Below are 16,159 nucleotides of genomic sequence, written 5' to 3'. Positions count from 1 at the left end.
GTCAGTGAGGCGCTTTTGCAGCCCCTGTCGTCCGCCACTTTGGAACCGATGGCCGACACGGACTCTCATGGGGAGCCTTCTAGGCCTAGTATTTTATCTGCTGCAGGACCTTCGGACATCGCTCCTTCAGATGGGTCCGGAACCGCTGTGCAGGTACCGGCTTCTGAGGGGGTTTTCAGGCCTTCTCATATCACTATTTCTACAAAGACAAAGGCAAAGTCAAAGACTCCTGTTAAACCAAGGGTTCCTTCTCAAGCTTCCTCGGATACAGCTCCCAAGTCCCAGAAGCAATTACTACGGATGGCTGAAGATTTACTTACAATGATTAGGGGTTCTCACCCTCCTCCAGAAAAAAGGCCTAGACAGGATATTCCTTACGATTCATCTGATCAGGCTTCTGTGTCTTCTGTTTCTTCCTCTGACTAGGATTATTCTTTTCCTCCTTATGAGGATTCTGATGCAGAGGACTCTATTCCCTCTGCTTCTCCCCCTGAAGATTTTTCTTTTGGGGAAACCTTACATGAGATGAGGGTGCATTTTCATTGGGAAGGTCAGGATTATTCTGCTTCCAAGAAGAGACTTAGGGAATTTCTCCTTTTCCCACAACACAGACCTTTGGCTATTCCTCCTGTTCTTGATATTGTGGATGATGCTTTTTTCTGAAGCTAACCTGAATCCTGATTCCTTGCCGCCTGCTCCTTCTAAGCCTGATAGATTTTACAGAGTCCCTGATTCCCATCAATTTTTATTTAAGAACCCTTCTGCTGATCCTGAAACCATTTCTCAGGGTTCTAGGGCTGCTAAGGCCGCTTCATCTAAAAATCCTATTCCCTCTGAAAAGGATTCTCGTGCCTTGGACAGGTGGGGCAAAAAGGTTTACACTTCTGCTACTCTTTCTATTAGAGCTTTAAATTGCCAGTTTCACATGTTCAAATATCAGCAATTTCTTTTGTCTGTTTTAAAGCAAAGGCTCTCTACCTTTCCTGCATGTGCAGAGGACAAGGAATTACAGGATGTATTGCATGCAACTGAACAAGTTAGCAAACATAGTATCTGAAGTAGGATATTCATTTGTCTGCAACCTGTGGGTTATGGATCCGATATCGGATCCGAACCGGCATAGTTTCCAGCTATGGATCCAAGCTCTCAGCTCCTCCCCTCACCCATAATGCCCTGCTCTACCCTCATGACCTCAGATCTTGTTTGCCGCGCTGGTAACTGGATGTGGTGTCTTTAGCTCTCAGCTAAGTGGTATTTTTCTTGTATAAGAATAGAAATTTTTTGCTTTCTTTAAACTTTTTGTGTGAAAGTTGTAGGTTCCCTTTGTGTATTAACTGTTTTTAGTTTAAATTTAATTTACAGTAGTATTTTTATTCCCTCCCTCGCTGGTAGAGTGTGTGAGGCCTGTGTGCTTGTTTTAGTTTTGTTAAGTTACTTCTGTAACTTTGGGGAAGTTTTGACTATGGCTGACCAGCCTAAGTCATTCTTTCTAAATGCTCGAGTGTGGCCATAAGCTCTCACCGCTGATGGCCACACTCGGTGTTATGTCTTGGGGTTGAGCACCTCACATCTGGCTGTTCCATTTGTGCAGGGTTCAACCCCAGGGCACTGAGGAGCGGAGGTCCAAGCTGGTCCTGGCGGGTCTTTTACCGCCGGACTCGCTCCGACCCCGCTCCTTCGGGACTCCTGGCTGCAGCTGTTCCCCTGTAGCACCCTCCTGCTCCTGGGACTCAAACTCCCGCTTCAGGACAGGAGAGGGATGCTAAGAAGGACCGGAGGGAGAAGCACCAGCGGCGGCCGAGACCTCTGTTTCGCCCCGCCTGCCAAGCGGCTTCTCCCGGCCTTGTTGGAGCGGTCTCCTCCTTCTCGCCCGGTCACCTGTGTGCTTCTCACCGGGTCCTGAGGAGGAGGAGACCCGATCTCGCGAGGCTATCGAGGAGGCATTCCAGGCCTACCTCGGTAGCCTGCGTCGCCGAGCCATAGCCTTGATGCTGATCTGGACCGGATGATGCGAAGGTTCATCCAGGCCCAGATGCAGATGGGAGTGCTCTTGCCTCCCCGGGGAGCTCAACACCCTTTTCAAGCCTATCGCTCCTTCTCCGACCCGCTTCCGGGTTCGGAGCAGCTGGAGCCGAGCAGCGGGGAGGTCGGATCCGATAGTACTGGTACCGGATCCGACCATGCCCTCGAGTGCGTCGGACCCGATCTCGGAGCCTGGATCCGAGCCGGATCCGGGGATCAGTGCTCCTTCGGCGCCGTCTGTGTCGGAGCGCACTGTCCTTCGGATCCGAGTGCTTGGCGGCTCCGATCCACTCTTCGGATCCGAGGGGAGCCATTGTCGGATCCTTTGGTCGAGGTCGGCTCCTTCGGCTTTTGATGTAGTGGAGAGGGCTCTGTTGAGGGTCTCCGGACCCCGCACTTGCTTCGGCTCCGTCCGGCCCTCTGCACTGGGCCAGGCTTCCACCATCCGGCCCCTGGGACAGCCCGCTTCTGTGCCCAAGTTGCTCCTATGGAGCAATTGGCTGCTTGGACTCTTCTGACAGCCCCCAGAGGAGGCTCGCAAGCATACGTGCAAAAGGAGGCACATAGACTCCCTGAGTCTCTCACTGAAGACACGGACTTGGAGGAAGGGGAAGGCTCCCAAGGTCACCCCGAGGATGTCTCCTTCGAGACATCATGGAAATGCTCCGTATCAGGGGGTGGTCTGCCCCAAGTCTTCCTCGGACGAGTCCGTGTTCTTGGAGGCATTCAACGGGCCCGTCTACCTCTTGGGTGTCCCTGGTGGACCTTATTACCACCAGGGCGTGGAAGGAACCGGACACCGTGGAGCCAATTCCCAAAAGACCTGACAAAATCCTTAGCCCGCCTTCTGACAGGACCCATTGGAGTAAGGGGCCTCCTGTAGATGCCATGTTGATGGCGGCCACAAAGAGGGAACTGGCTCAGGAGAGTCCCTCAGTCCACCCACCGAGCAAGGAGTCTCGATGATGGACCGCTTGGGGAAGCGGATGTTCAGTTCGGCGATTTCGTGAGGGCGCTGAACTATTTGGCACACGTTATTCGGATGCAGCGAGACCTTATTAAGGAGTACGCTGCATCCCCCCCTGAGTCCATTTCGGAGGAGGACAGAACTCTGCACTCCACCAAAATGGCCACTCTAAGGTCAGTCACGAATACTTCTATGCGGCTACTCTCCCATGCTACGGAGGGCGCCGCTAGAGCTGGGACAGGACTGGTCGCTAGGCGTCAGGCCTGGCTCCGCCACTGATTTCTGAGCCCTTCAAGGCGCTTAACGCCTTTGATGGTTCTGCTCTGTTTGGCAAGACCGTTGCAGACGCTGACCCAGAGCGAGAAGGACGGAAGACGCTGTCTGCCGTCGAATCCGCTTCTCTGCACCCCAGAGGCCCTATTCTAGGAACCAAAAGGGTCAGAAGAAGATGTGGTTCCGAAGTCGCAGCAGTCCCAGCCTGCTCGGACAACCAGTCCTTCCGTGGCAGAGGAGGACAAGGAGGACGCCGCCCTAGAGGCAGAGGGGCTCCCAGAAACTTCGGGTCCAGGGAACCTTTCTCTGAACGGCCCGCAGCAGCCCTGAGGGCTGCCCGACTGCTCTACTCTGGAGGCAGTCGGGACGTTCGGGCACCTAGCGGCATGGGAGTCCATAACATCGGACCGCTGGGTTCTCCAAATCATATCCAGGGATATCACATTCCTTTCCTTCACCTTCCAAAGATGCAGTCCCTCCCAGACGTACCACCCGGTCAAAGGGAGGCCGCTTTAGCAGAAATTGGCCATCTGCTAGAGAAAAGAGCCATCCAGCCCGTTCCCCCAGACCAGATCGGATCAGGGTTCTACTCCAGGTTCTTTTAGTGCCAAAAAGACGGGGAACTAAGACCAATCCTAGACCTCTCTCTCCTGAATCTGGCAGTCCCCAAAGAAAAATTCGAATGGTCACTCTACAATCTATTCTCCCCTTCTGGGAGAATGCCACTGGATGTGCTCGATAGATCTCAAGGACGCCACTACCACATCCTAATGGACAGGCGCCCAGGAGGTTTCTCCGCCCTGGGAGCCAGTCACTACCAGTTCCGGGTCCTTCCCTTTGGTCTCACCACAGCCCCAGGGTGTTTACCAAAGTACTAGCAGTGGTAGCGCCCACCTGAGGCTTCAGGGGTGCAGGTCTCTTCCCTACCTGGACGACTGGCTCCCCAACAAGGCATCTACTTCTCTCAGACTCCTTTCTCCATCTTGCTCCATTTCTGGGCATCACAATAAATACAAAGTCCAACCTCTCAGCTCTTAGATTTCATAGGGGCCAGACTAGACACAAGGAGTTTACGAGCCTTCCTTACTGCGGACAGGATTCTGAATCTGCAGCTCCAGGTGCGGGCCATTCTCCATTCATGTTCTGTTCCAGCGGAGTTGGTCCTGAGGGCTCTAGGGTCCATGGCCGTCGATAGCTCTTCTTCCTCTTGCCAGGCTCAATATGCATTCTACAGTGGACGCTCTTAGTACAGTGGTCTTACCTTGCTCTCCCCATGTATCATCCCATAGCGATCAGCAAGGCTTGCAAGCGGTCCCTCTTGTGGTGGCTCCACTCCCCGGATCTCCACGAGGGTCGCCCATTTTGTGCTTCTCCCCCTATCGCCACGGTGACCACGGACGCCTCCGCCTCGGGTGGGGCACTTTGGGCCGGACAGTCCAAGGCACGTGGAACGATGCAGAGACCCTACTGCCTATCAATGTTCTAGAGATGAGAGCGGTGCTCTTAGCGCTAGCACTTCAGGACTTTCTTCCCTTAGGAACAATTGCGATTCAGTCGGACAATATGTCTGTTGTCTGGTACATCAACAAGCAACGGGGAACAAGGTCTTACCCTCTTTGTCGAGAGGCCATGAGAGTTTGGGAATGGGCAATCTCCACCAATCGCTTTCTCATAGCAACGCACATTCCGGGTCGGTCCAACATCCTAGCGGACAAGCTCAGTCGCACCATTCTGACCCCTTACGAGTGGTCTCTCAATTGTCAAGTAGCGGAACGCATATTCGCACGGTGGGGAACTCCTTCATGCGATCTTTTTGCCTCTCCCTCAAACACCAAGTGCGACAGTTTTTTCGCTCTGATACCTCCTGCGGGAGGTACCCCAAGAGACGCTCTGGTGCATGCTTGGCCACCCGGTCTTCTGTATGCCTATCCACCTTTGCCTCTGATGCTGCAAGTTCTTCAGAAAGCCTCTCGGGTGGGTTGCAGAATGATTCTCATTGCTCCATTCTGGCCTCGACAGATCTGGTTCCCCTTCCTAAGGTCTCACTCGGTGAATCCTCCTTGGATTCTAGATCCCATCCCGGATCTGATATCCCATCCATCCTGCATTCCTCCTCCGAACCTGGACAACCTGAAGCTGACCGCTTGGCTGCTCCAGTTCCACTCTTGATAAGGACTCGGTATTTCTTCACCGGTAAGGCTATTTTGGTGGCGGCTCATAAACCAGCCACTAGAAAGGTTTACCAAGCAAATGGAAACTTTCTCTGTGTGGGCGGAGCGGCAAGGCCTAGATCCCTTCACGGTTCCTCTCCCGTAGTGCTTGATTTTCTAACCTCTCTTTAATGATGGTGCCAGCAGTTCCACAGTCAAAGTTCAACTGGCGGCAATTTCTCACTATCACATTGGTCAAGAGTCTAATCCTCTTATGTCAGCCAAATTGTGCAAAACCTTTCTTAAAGGTACTTTCCTTCTCAGGCCCCCTATTAAGCAAGCAGTTCCTCCTTGGGACCTTTCTCTGGTCCTACAGGCCTTGACCGCTCCTCCTTTCGAGCCCGCGGCTACAGTGGACCTCAAATTCTTGTCTTATAAGACAGCCTTTTTGGTAGCCATTACATCAGCCAAGAGAGTTTCTGAACTTCAAGCTTTATCAGCTAAACCTCCTTACTTGGTTTTTTATCCGACCGTGTCTCCCTCAGGACCAACCCGTCCTTCCTTCCTAAAATCGCTTCTGAAGCAAACATCAATCAATCTATTAACCTCCCTGTTTTCTTCCCTAAGTATGAAAACAAAGGTGAATATAGGCTACACTCACTAGACGTTCACAGGCAACTAAGATTTTATCTCAACAGGACAGCTGGTCATAGGCAATCCGACCAGCTGTTCATTTCCTTTGCAAAATTCAATTTGGGCAAGCCAATTTCCAAAGTTTCTTTGTCCCGCTGGATTTCACAGTGCATTTTATTGGCTTATCAAGCGTCAGGAAGGCCCGCACCGGAGGGTGTTCATGCCCATTCAACCCGGTCAGTATCTACCTCAGCAGCCTTCAAGGCTAGGATTCCTCTGGATGATATTTGTGCAGCAGCTACATGGGCTTCGTCTCATACATTTATTTCTCACTATAAGTTGGATCTTGCATCCAGGGGTAGAGCATCCTTTGGCTCATGGTGCTCCGGAATATCCTTCCATGATGGCCCAAGATTCAGGTAGCTGGGGACTCTGTCCCACAGGTTGCAGACAATGAATATCCTACTTCAGATTTAGAAGTTATGTACTCACCATAACGCTCCATCTGAGTAGGTGTATTCATTTGTCTGCAACCATCCCGCCTCCTATCCCCTGGCCTTTCAGTTTCCTGCATATTACTGGATTACCCTTTTGAGGGTATTGTTGCTTTGGCAAACTCGATCTGAGGTCATGAGGGTAGAGCAGGGCATTATGGGTGAGGGGAGGAGCTGAGAGCTTGGATCCATAGCTGGAAACTATGCCGGTTCGGATCCGATATCGGATCCATAACCCACAGGTTGCAGACAAATGAATACACCTACTCAGATGGAACGTTATGGTGAGTACATAACTTCTAATTACATTGTGGTTTTGATGCCTTGGAAGCTTCTTGCAGGGCCGCAGCCTCTGGTACTGTTATCAGGAGACATGCTTGGCTTCGTGAGCAGAATTTACCTGAGCAGGTTAAGGCTAAACTGTTAGATGCCCCTGTTCAGCATGATGTTTTATTTGGATCCAAGGCTGAGGAGGTTATTAAAAAGATGGAAGAAAAAGCAAAATCTATGCAGACAGATTTTTTACAAGTTCAGCCTCCTAGATTTTCTAGAAATTGGCCCTCCAAAAATTGGTCCTTTCCCACGTCTGACAGGCCTCAAAGGGGAAGATATAGACGCTCCAGAGGTCGGGCGCAGCCTCAGGCCTCTTACAGGTCCAGACAATGGACTGCTTCTTCACCTAGAAGGGGTGAAGACAGACCTCAATCACAAAAGAAGCAGACCCAATGACTCTCTCTGTTGGGCTACAGGTCCTCCTTGCCTGGAAGCCCCTCTCGGAGGAAAACTTTCTTTTTTCTACCAAAATTGGACTCCCAGGACAAATGGGTTTTAGACGTGATTTTAAGGGGCTACAAATTCCACTTTCATACTCTGCCAAGGTCTTCGGGTTGGCCGGATCTGCCAAAACATCAATGGTCAGAGGCCTTAAATCAAGTGGACGCTTTATTGGCCATGAGAGCCATAGAACCTGTTCCACTTCCAGAGATGGGAAAAGGTTTTTACTCAAGACTATTTCTGGTCCCAAGGAAACAAAACTCATGGAGACCTATTCTGGACCTCTCAGTATTAAATACCTTTCTGGAGATTCCAAAATTCAAGATGCTTACTCTGCAACAACTTCTTCCCATGCTCTCCCAGGATGCTTGGATGGTGACATTGGACTTGAAGGAAGCCTGTTTACACATTCCCATCAGACAAGAACGCAGAAAATACCTCAGATTCAAGGCAGGTTCGAGACACTTTCAATTCTCTGTACTGCTCTTTGGCTTATCTACTGCGCCCAGAGTCTTTACCAAGTGTCTGGCTCCAATAGTAGCTTATTGCAGACTCCAAGGGATTCAAATTTACCCCTATCTGGACGACTGCCTTATTCAGGGGGACAGCAAGGATCTTTTACTTCAACATCTGCAGTTTGTTCAGCGTCTTCTCCTACTACTGGGTTTTTCAGTGAACACAAAAAAGTCACATTTGATCCCCTCTCAACAAATGATCTTTTTGGGAGCTCTTCTAAACACAAGCTTACAAAGGGCCTTCCTTACTCCAGAAAAGCAAGTATAGCTGGCATCAATTTTCAAGACCTTTGCTACTTTAACTCAGCTCACTGCAAGGAAATTCCTGCAGGCTTTGGGCTGCATGGCTTCTTGCATCCTGTTGATCCCAAATGCAAGGCTTCATATGAGAAAACTTCAATGGTACCTAAAGAGTGTATGGTCTCAGCATTACCACAGCCTGGAAACAATGATACCTCTGATTCCCTGCCTCCAAAAAGAGTTCCTGTGGTGGTCCAGGGCTTGTGCTTTAAACAAAGGGAATCCTTTTCGTCTATCTCATCCTGCTCTGATCATAACCACAGACTCCTCGGATTATGCTTGGGGAGCTCATTACCTAAACAATTGCCAGCAGGGCTATTGGACATAGAAGCATCTTCCCTGGCACATCAACTTGAAGGAAATGTTGGCAGTCCAAAATGCTCTTCTAGCCTTCCAGAATCTTTTGCAACCAGGGCCTCTTCTGATTCGCACAGACAATACCACAGTCATGTGGTATATAAACAAGCAGGGAGGCTCTCACTCATACCCATTTTGCAGACTAGCCATGAGTTTATGGGACACAGCTCTAAATCTGAATCTGCATCTTCAAGCTCAATTCATTCCAGGAAAACAGAATCTCTTAGCAGACAGCCTAAGCAGAAATCTTTTGGATCCTCACGAATGGATGCTGGACCCCAACTAATTCAGCAGGATTACGGCAGTTTGCGGTTGCCCTCGAATAGATCTGTTTGCATCCCATCTCAATCATCAGCTGCCTCTCTTTTGCACCAGGTCCTTCCACAAAACAGCCTGGAAAGTGGATGCCCTGTCTTTCAGCTGGAGGAATCTTTCGGGATATGCCTTCCCTCCTCTTCCTCTTCTGCCTCTGGTGTTACTGAAAATAAAACAGGACAAACCCAAGATTATCATTTTGATAGCTCCAAATTGGCCTTGGCAGTTTTGGTATCCAACTTTAAGACACCTGTTCTTGGAACCTCCATGGATTCTGCCTCTGTTTCCTTCTCTTCTGTCCTAGCATCAGGGTCAGATGCTACACTCTCAAATCAAGACTCTTTGCCTGGCAGCTTGGCTCTACAAGGGCCTTTGATTCCTTCTGCTTTTCCCAAACAAGTTTTGGATGTTATCTTAGAAGCTAGGCGCCCTAGCACTAGAAAATCTTATGCTTCTAAACGGAAAAGATTTTGCATTTGGATGCAGGATCGAGGTTCTGATCCTCTTTTGCCTGACATTTCTTCCATTTTACTTTACCTCTCAGACCTTTTGCTTAAAGGCCTCTCCTTTTCTTCCATTAAAATCCATGCTTCTGCTATCTCGGCTCATTACAACACTGATCCCCCCATCTTCTCTCACCAGCTGGTGAGACAATTCTTGAGAGGGGCTAAGAATTTAAGACCTCCTAGAACTCCTCCTGTTCCTGCTTGGGATCTTAATTATGTTTTGGAAAAACTTACTTTACCTCCCTTTGAGCCTGCTGCTGCTTCGGATATCAAGTTCTTATCCTGGAAGACAGCTATTTATTAGCTTTGACTTTTGCCAGAAGGGTGTCAGAGTTGCAAGCTCTCATGGCTGTGGAACCATACCTTATTTTCCACCAAGACAGAGTTGCCTTGAGGGCCAATCCTACATTTATGCCTAAGGTGATTTCTAAAGTGGCTTTAAATCAGACTATTCACCTTCCTACTTTCTTTCCAAATCCTCAAAACAAAGGGGAAAGGATTTTGCATTCATTGGATGTACACAGACAACTACGGTTTTACCTGGACAGAACTAAAGATTTCAGAAGATCTGATCAGTTGCTTATCTCTTATGCCTCCAGTTCTCTAGGCAAGGCTATTTCTAAACAAACTATTTCCAAATGGATTGCCCATGGGATAAGGTTTTGTTACTCTCTCTTTGAGAAGCAGATTCCAGGTACTGTTAGAAGTCATTCTACTAGAGCAGCTGCCACTTCAGCAGCTTTTCTCAGAGGAGTTCCTACCAAGGACATTTTGGAAGCTGCCACTTGGAGTTCAGTGCATACTTTTTCTAAGCACTATAATCTCCCTTTGTATTCTAAGTCTAGGGCAGGTTTTGCCTCTGCTGTCTTGCAGGGTCTTCTGGCTGCTCCTTCTTCTGCATAACCTCCTCCCTCATCACAGCTTTGGGATTCCACCCTACAGTTATGACTGCAACAGTGAAACACGAAGAACATAGTACAATTGTGTACACCTACCATAAATCTAGATGTTAGAGTGTCTTCACTGTTGCAGTCGGTGTTTCCCTTCCTCCAATCCCCTCTTATTTTTTGCTTCTTCTATCTTCCTCTTCTTTTGTGGTGTATTTGTGTTTCTTTTTTGGACACCTTTTGGTTATTTTGGGGGACTTCTGACATCTGGGGCAAGAAAGGCTGGAGAAGATGGCGTCAGCTGTCAGCTTTATACCTCTGCGTTCTGACGTCAGGGTACTTGCTGGTACAGCCAACGCCGGACCCAGACTTTGGGATTCTGGCCGACTTCGGGCTGCCTGCCGGCAGGAACACCCTACAGTTATGACTGCAACAGTGAAGACACTCTAACATCTACATTTATGGTAGGTTTACACAACTGTACTTTTCTGCTGTTAAATTTAAGATTGACAAGCTGCTTTTAACTGTCTGTGGTGCATTTTTACCTGGATCGGTTTTATATGTGGAGGGATGCTAGTTCCATGGTGAGGGAGGTGCCGTACAGTAGCATAGTAGGGCGAGGTGAGAGGGGCCACTTTTCTGGGCACAAAGTTGGTGCAGTTATCCAGTCTGGATCTCTTTAATGCATTATCTGCTTTTAAAAGCTGGTATTTTATCTGTGGTCAAAGCTGAACACTGTAGTGCTCATGTGTGGTCTAAGCTGTAGCAAACTGTTTTCTACAGTTTAAAAGTAAAAAAAATGAAAATAAAATAGTCTCTCTCTCTCGCAGCAACCTGAGTGCTTTAGCTCTCAGTAAGCAAAATATAAACTGTACCAACTATTTGCTAAATTTGTAGCCATAAGTTTGCTACAGTGGAAAATAATCTATTTATGTTGGAAATAAAATGTTGGAAAGTAGGGTCTGAGGCAGGGCACAGAAACAGGACCTGAATGCCTGGGGGGGGGGGGGGTATGTTGTGCGTCTGGCCACCTGGTTGATGTGCTAGTAAAAGTAATGCCATTGTATTTTTATTTTATTTGTATTATTATTATTATTATTGTTATTATTTGTATTATTGTTATTACTAGTATTAATATTATTATTATTTGTTCTTCAATGGAAGAGGGGGTCCTTGGCTCTAACAGTAATAAGTCAGTGGCATTGGCTTATTACTGTAAAGTATTTTTCTTCTTGCTCTTCACTTGAAGATCTGAGAGGGTAGGGCAGTCGTTCGTTTGATACCGGCACAGGGCAGTGGTTGATCTAACTATGCTTTTGGTGCTGTGTAATGAATTTATTTTTGACTCTAGGACCTGTTGATATTTTGATATAACACTAGGTCTTTGCTTTGGGCGCTATCTGGGTGATTGTAGTGACTTTTCTCTTGAAGATTTGGAAATCTTCAGGGTGTAATCACTGTAACAGTGAATAACCACCTTCCTTCACCTGTTTTATAAGGAGATTGTCTTTTTAAGGTTTTACATAAAGAAAATTACATGAGACGTGGTCCTTTAGAGGTGTCAGTGCTTTGAATGACATGTTTAACCAAGGTCCTATCTGCCTGACTTGGTGGTAAGGTCCTATCTGCCTGACTTGGTGGTAGTCTGGGTGGATGTAAAATATCTCATGGCAGCTATTGAAAAGAGTAGGGGAAGTTACTCACTGCCCTGGCCAAATTTCACAAAGTCAGTATGCATACCACCTTAGATCTCCTCTGAAAAGAAGCTTGCTTGGCTTAGTTGGACTAACCCAGTCAACATAGTGCAAATAAAATAAATGTTGTAATCACTAACCTTCTGATGGAATACAAGCTTTGCATATGAACCACTTTTTTTTTATCAAACCGTGTTTCTGAATTTTAGATTGCATGTAATGCCAGACTAGAGTCAAGCTCAACAGGGTGGTCTTTTCACACTGATTATGCCAAGTCAGTTCCTTTGGCTGTGGTTTTGCTAGAGAACAGGTAGGGACAGTGGGTATCTTATTCATCCATTCATGCATGTCACCAGTTAGGTCACAAGGTATTTCCCTACCATAAGATACCTACCGTTTACCAGTGCTTCATTGAATTTCTTCACTTTGACATTCAGAGCACTGGGCAGAAATCGCATCGTATCAACACCCGTCTTGGGCCTTCCTGATGTTTTGTTGTAATTAAACAGTGAGATTACCCTGTTCCACACCAGTTGCTGCCAGATGATACGAGAAGCTGGTTGGGACTGGTGCCTGCCACAGCCAAGGCAGTCTGCAGGAAGGACCTGGCCCCCTGTGTTGAAGTAAGCACCTTTCACACAGTTACATTGGAATACTACCCTTTGGATGGTATTTCTGTATATTCACTGTGAAATATTTATCTTAAATTTGAGGACCAGCCCGGGCATACACGGTGACTGAAAGCTTTATCCCATTCCCATGACATAAATATTCCTTTTTAAATGTATTTTGGCTTCACTTTTTTTTTTAAGTTTCACTTCTTGTTTTGTCCTTTATTAAATGCATTGCTTTAGGTCCCCAAATACTCTCCTCCTTTACTTCACTAAATTCATTTTGTTGCACTGGCTGTTTTCTACACTTAGCATGTGCTGAGTTTGTCAGAAAGGTATTTATTATTTGAGATGGCGAAAAAAAAATATGTGTCTACCATATCATTATCTTTCAGGAAATTAGGGCTTGGAAAAGCTGGAGAGAGCATACACCATCTCTGCACGTATGAAGAATCCCCATGCATATCTATGCCATTGCACATTGGCATAAACCTTCATTGTTTAGTGCAGGGAAGATAAAAAGCAATTGATTTTACAGTTTCCTGGCAGAGTTAGAAGCAGGGATAATGGAAATATTTTATGATTTAATGTTAGTGACTTAAGAATGCCCTGTTGTGGCAAGTATACTTGACCACAGCTGTACTTCTTAGCTGTTTTGTTTCTAATTTTTTGAAGTAGAACTTAATAGAGAAGATTGTGGGGTAAGATGGAAAGAAATATTTTCATATTTCATTTATGCTACACCCTTCTTTGCTGCTGTTGTAAAGGTTTTGTCTCAGTGCGCTGTAATTTATCTTTTATGGCTTGAAAACATGTATGTACCAGCGAAATTTGTATGTCTCTTTCTTTACACATAAGCAGTTCTAACAAATGTATTTAATGTTGTTTGTAGGCTAGAAATTCAGATGTTCGTGCCAATGCTGCCTTACTTTTTGTGGAAGCATTTCCTCTGCGTGATCCCAGTCTTGATACTGAAGAAATGGATAATGAAATTCAAAGGCAATTTGAAGAACTTTTTGTAAGTATGAAAAAGAACATGTTTCATGTATTTTTATTGTGTGATTTTATAATATAATAATCTGGTATGATCTTTTTAGGCCTGAGAATGTAAGCATAATGTTTGTCTATTAAATAACAATCCATGGTGTACCTTAAAATGCATTTCAACAACTCTGGATATATTATCTATGTGCTTTCACAAAAAAGTGCCAACTTAAAAAAAAAAAAAAAAAAAAAAAAAAAAAAATGTTTTGTCAGTAGGTTGCATTTTTTTAGAATGCCCTGTAACATCAAAAACGATGTAACAGTGGTTTGATTTCAGATGTCTTGCATTTTGGTGGTAATTGAACAGCTACTTTTCATCCAGAGTTGTAGACTGGTATGTTATGCAAGAAAGTTGGAGTCATAGAGGAGTGTGCAGCCATACTTGTAAATGGTATTCTAGTGAGTATATTTTTTGCGGAGAGAGAGCTACTGGAATAAGGTAAACACTGAGATATTGATATCAGGAGGAGACTCTTTGTGGATACATGATCAGATGTTTATTCCTACTACATTTGTCTGATCAATATATATATATATATATATATATATATATATATATATATATATATATTTTTTTTTTGCGTAGCTTGTATTACAATCTTAATGCTGGTCTTCCTGCATTATTAACCTAAGAAGTTGCTGTTAAAAAGGGATCAGGATTCAAAGATGGCCCCTAGATAAGGAAGCACATACTTCAGCCTGCTCTCAAAGAAAATTTCCAATCTAATCAAGTGTTACTACTACGTCAAATCATAAAAGAAAATAATTATAATGAAAAGAAAACTACATTTTAACTTGCATGTTGTCATTTTTTTTTGGATTCGTAGCAAGATTGAGCCAGAACAATCCTATTTTACAGCAGTGGTGCAGTGATGACTCCGAATAATGTGCTTGGGCCTGCCAGCCTTGTAATATCAGCCTATACAAGCAAGCAGAAGTACTTACCAAAATGGAACAAATGGAATCACAATCCACTAAAACAAGACTATCACTTTTCAACTCTCCAGAAAAGGAGATTTCTACAAAGAGGCAGAAAAACAGAACACAATCTGAAACTCCTAAACAAATTAAAAAAAAAAAACAAAAATGATCAACCTTTCACTATGCAGGAGTTCAAAGCAGCTTTACCTCCCCTTCATTCTGAAATCCAAACCTTCTCCACAAAGCTAACATCATTCGGAAATAGCTTGGATCAAATCATGACAAGGATGGAACAAAATGAAGCAAGAATAATGAAATAAAATTCCAGGAGTTGCAAAGTGCTGTCTCTCTAAAATACACTACTGTCAAGGACTTACAACAGAAAATAATAGACCTTGAAGCGGGAGCGCAATGCAACAATATATAAATCAGAGGCATTCCAGAAAAATATGAAAACACACAGCTCTCCAATATTGCAAAAGAAATTATTGATATGATAGTGGAAAATAAGGAGTTGTCCCATACAATAACAATAGAGAGAATCCACAGGGCGTTAAGGAAGACTCCAGTCCATAGATGCTCGACAAGTGTACGCTAGAATCCTGAATGCCTCACACGCTCAAACCATTATTCTACAAGCAGAAAAGAAGAAATCCATCAACTGGAAAGGAAAGGAAAGGAAATAAAATCACAATTGCTCAGGATCTGCCCCTCCCAATCAGTCAGGGAAAGTCCTCTCTCCCTTTTGCAACTACCTTATAAACACAAATATTAAATTCCAAATGAAATACCCGGGGAGACTCTGTTTTCACCATAATAGCACTAATTACTCAGTCAAAAACATACACTAAGCCAAATCTGCTTTTACTAAAGCTTTTAGAGAGTTGCCATCCAATCTTACATAAACAACCAAAGTTACAAAAAATTAATGTACTCTCTATATATAAAGCCCAAACCTCTTTCGTAGTAAAATCGGTGCTCTATAATTCATTCATATCCAGCTTCTCACCTTATTTTCTGAATGGAATAAAATCTGCCATCTTAGAATTCCATTTCTAGGCCGCGGAAACGCAACCAACAGCCAACAATCAACCCCTGACATTGCAAGAGAATTCCAGGAGAAAATCGGGAACTTCAAGTTTACTGAGGGCAAAGTTTGAAGTTGCAACAAGAGCCCCAACGTCACAATGCTTCTACGTAGATCGTATCGCAATCAAATGGCTTCAAGCTTTTAGCAGCTGTCTGAATGCCAACACCTACTCAGAAATAGTCGGATAAGCCATAATGAACATAATGGGACTGCCTTTAAATAAAGATTTAGAGGAAACGGGGGGAAAAAAGAACATTTTCGATAATGCGGAATTCCATGGAGTATCTCTTCCTTCAAAAATTGAACCTCCAGCTATCCCAAGGTGATTGACTTGCGCATTTATTTAGCAATGTTAGTATTAGCTGGCACTATAGAAGTTTCTTATAAGTTTACAAATATCTAAATGCAAAACTAACAAAAATCATTACTAAATAATACTAGAGAGGCCACTAGTTATAATAGATGTTAACCAACAAATATGAATATTGATGGTAGATGAACATTACAAATTAGGGCTTCTCTTAATACCAGCATCCCTCGGTTTCTTTATATAGTAGTTTTATTTCGCAAATTGTGTATTTTCTTGACTTATGATTGACAATACCC

The 16,159-nt window shown here is 45.1% G+C and overlaps 1 protein-coding gene across 2 annotated transcripts in view; it reads left to right on the top strand.

Annotated features, from left to right (window-relative positions):
• The window catches only part of NCAPG2 (non-SMC condensin II complex subunit G2), a 1,874,483-nt gene that overhangs the window by 582,153 nt on the left and 1,276,171 nt on the right, over positions 1-16,159 (top strand). For both annotated transcript variants that reach the window (XM_044062031.1, XM_044062030.1), the window contains exon 11: positions 13,391-13,516. In XM_044062031.1, coding sequence (XP_043917966.1) covers positions 13,391-13,516 — 126 coding nt within the window. The remainder of the gene's footprint in view (positions 1-13,390; positions 13,517-16,159) is intronic.

The sequence above is a fragment of the Protopterus annectens genome, chromosome 2.part1 (genome assembly GCF_019279795.1).
Source record: "Protopterus annectens isolate FY-2018-M chromosome 2.part1, PAN1.0, whole genome shotgun sequence".
NCBI lineage: Eukaryota > Metazoa > Chordata > Ceratodontiformes > Protopteridae > Protopterus > Protopterus annectens.
Note: the sequence above shows the minus strand (reverse complement) of the source record. Positions and strands in the feature narration are given on the sequence as shown.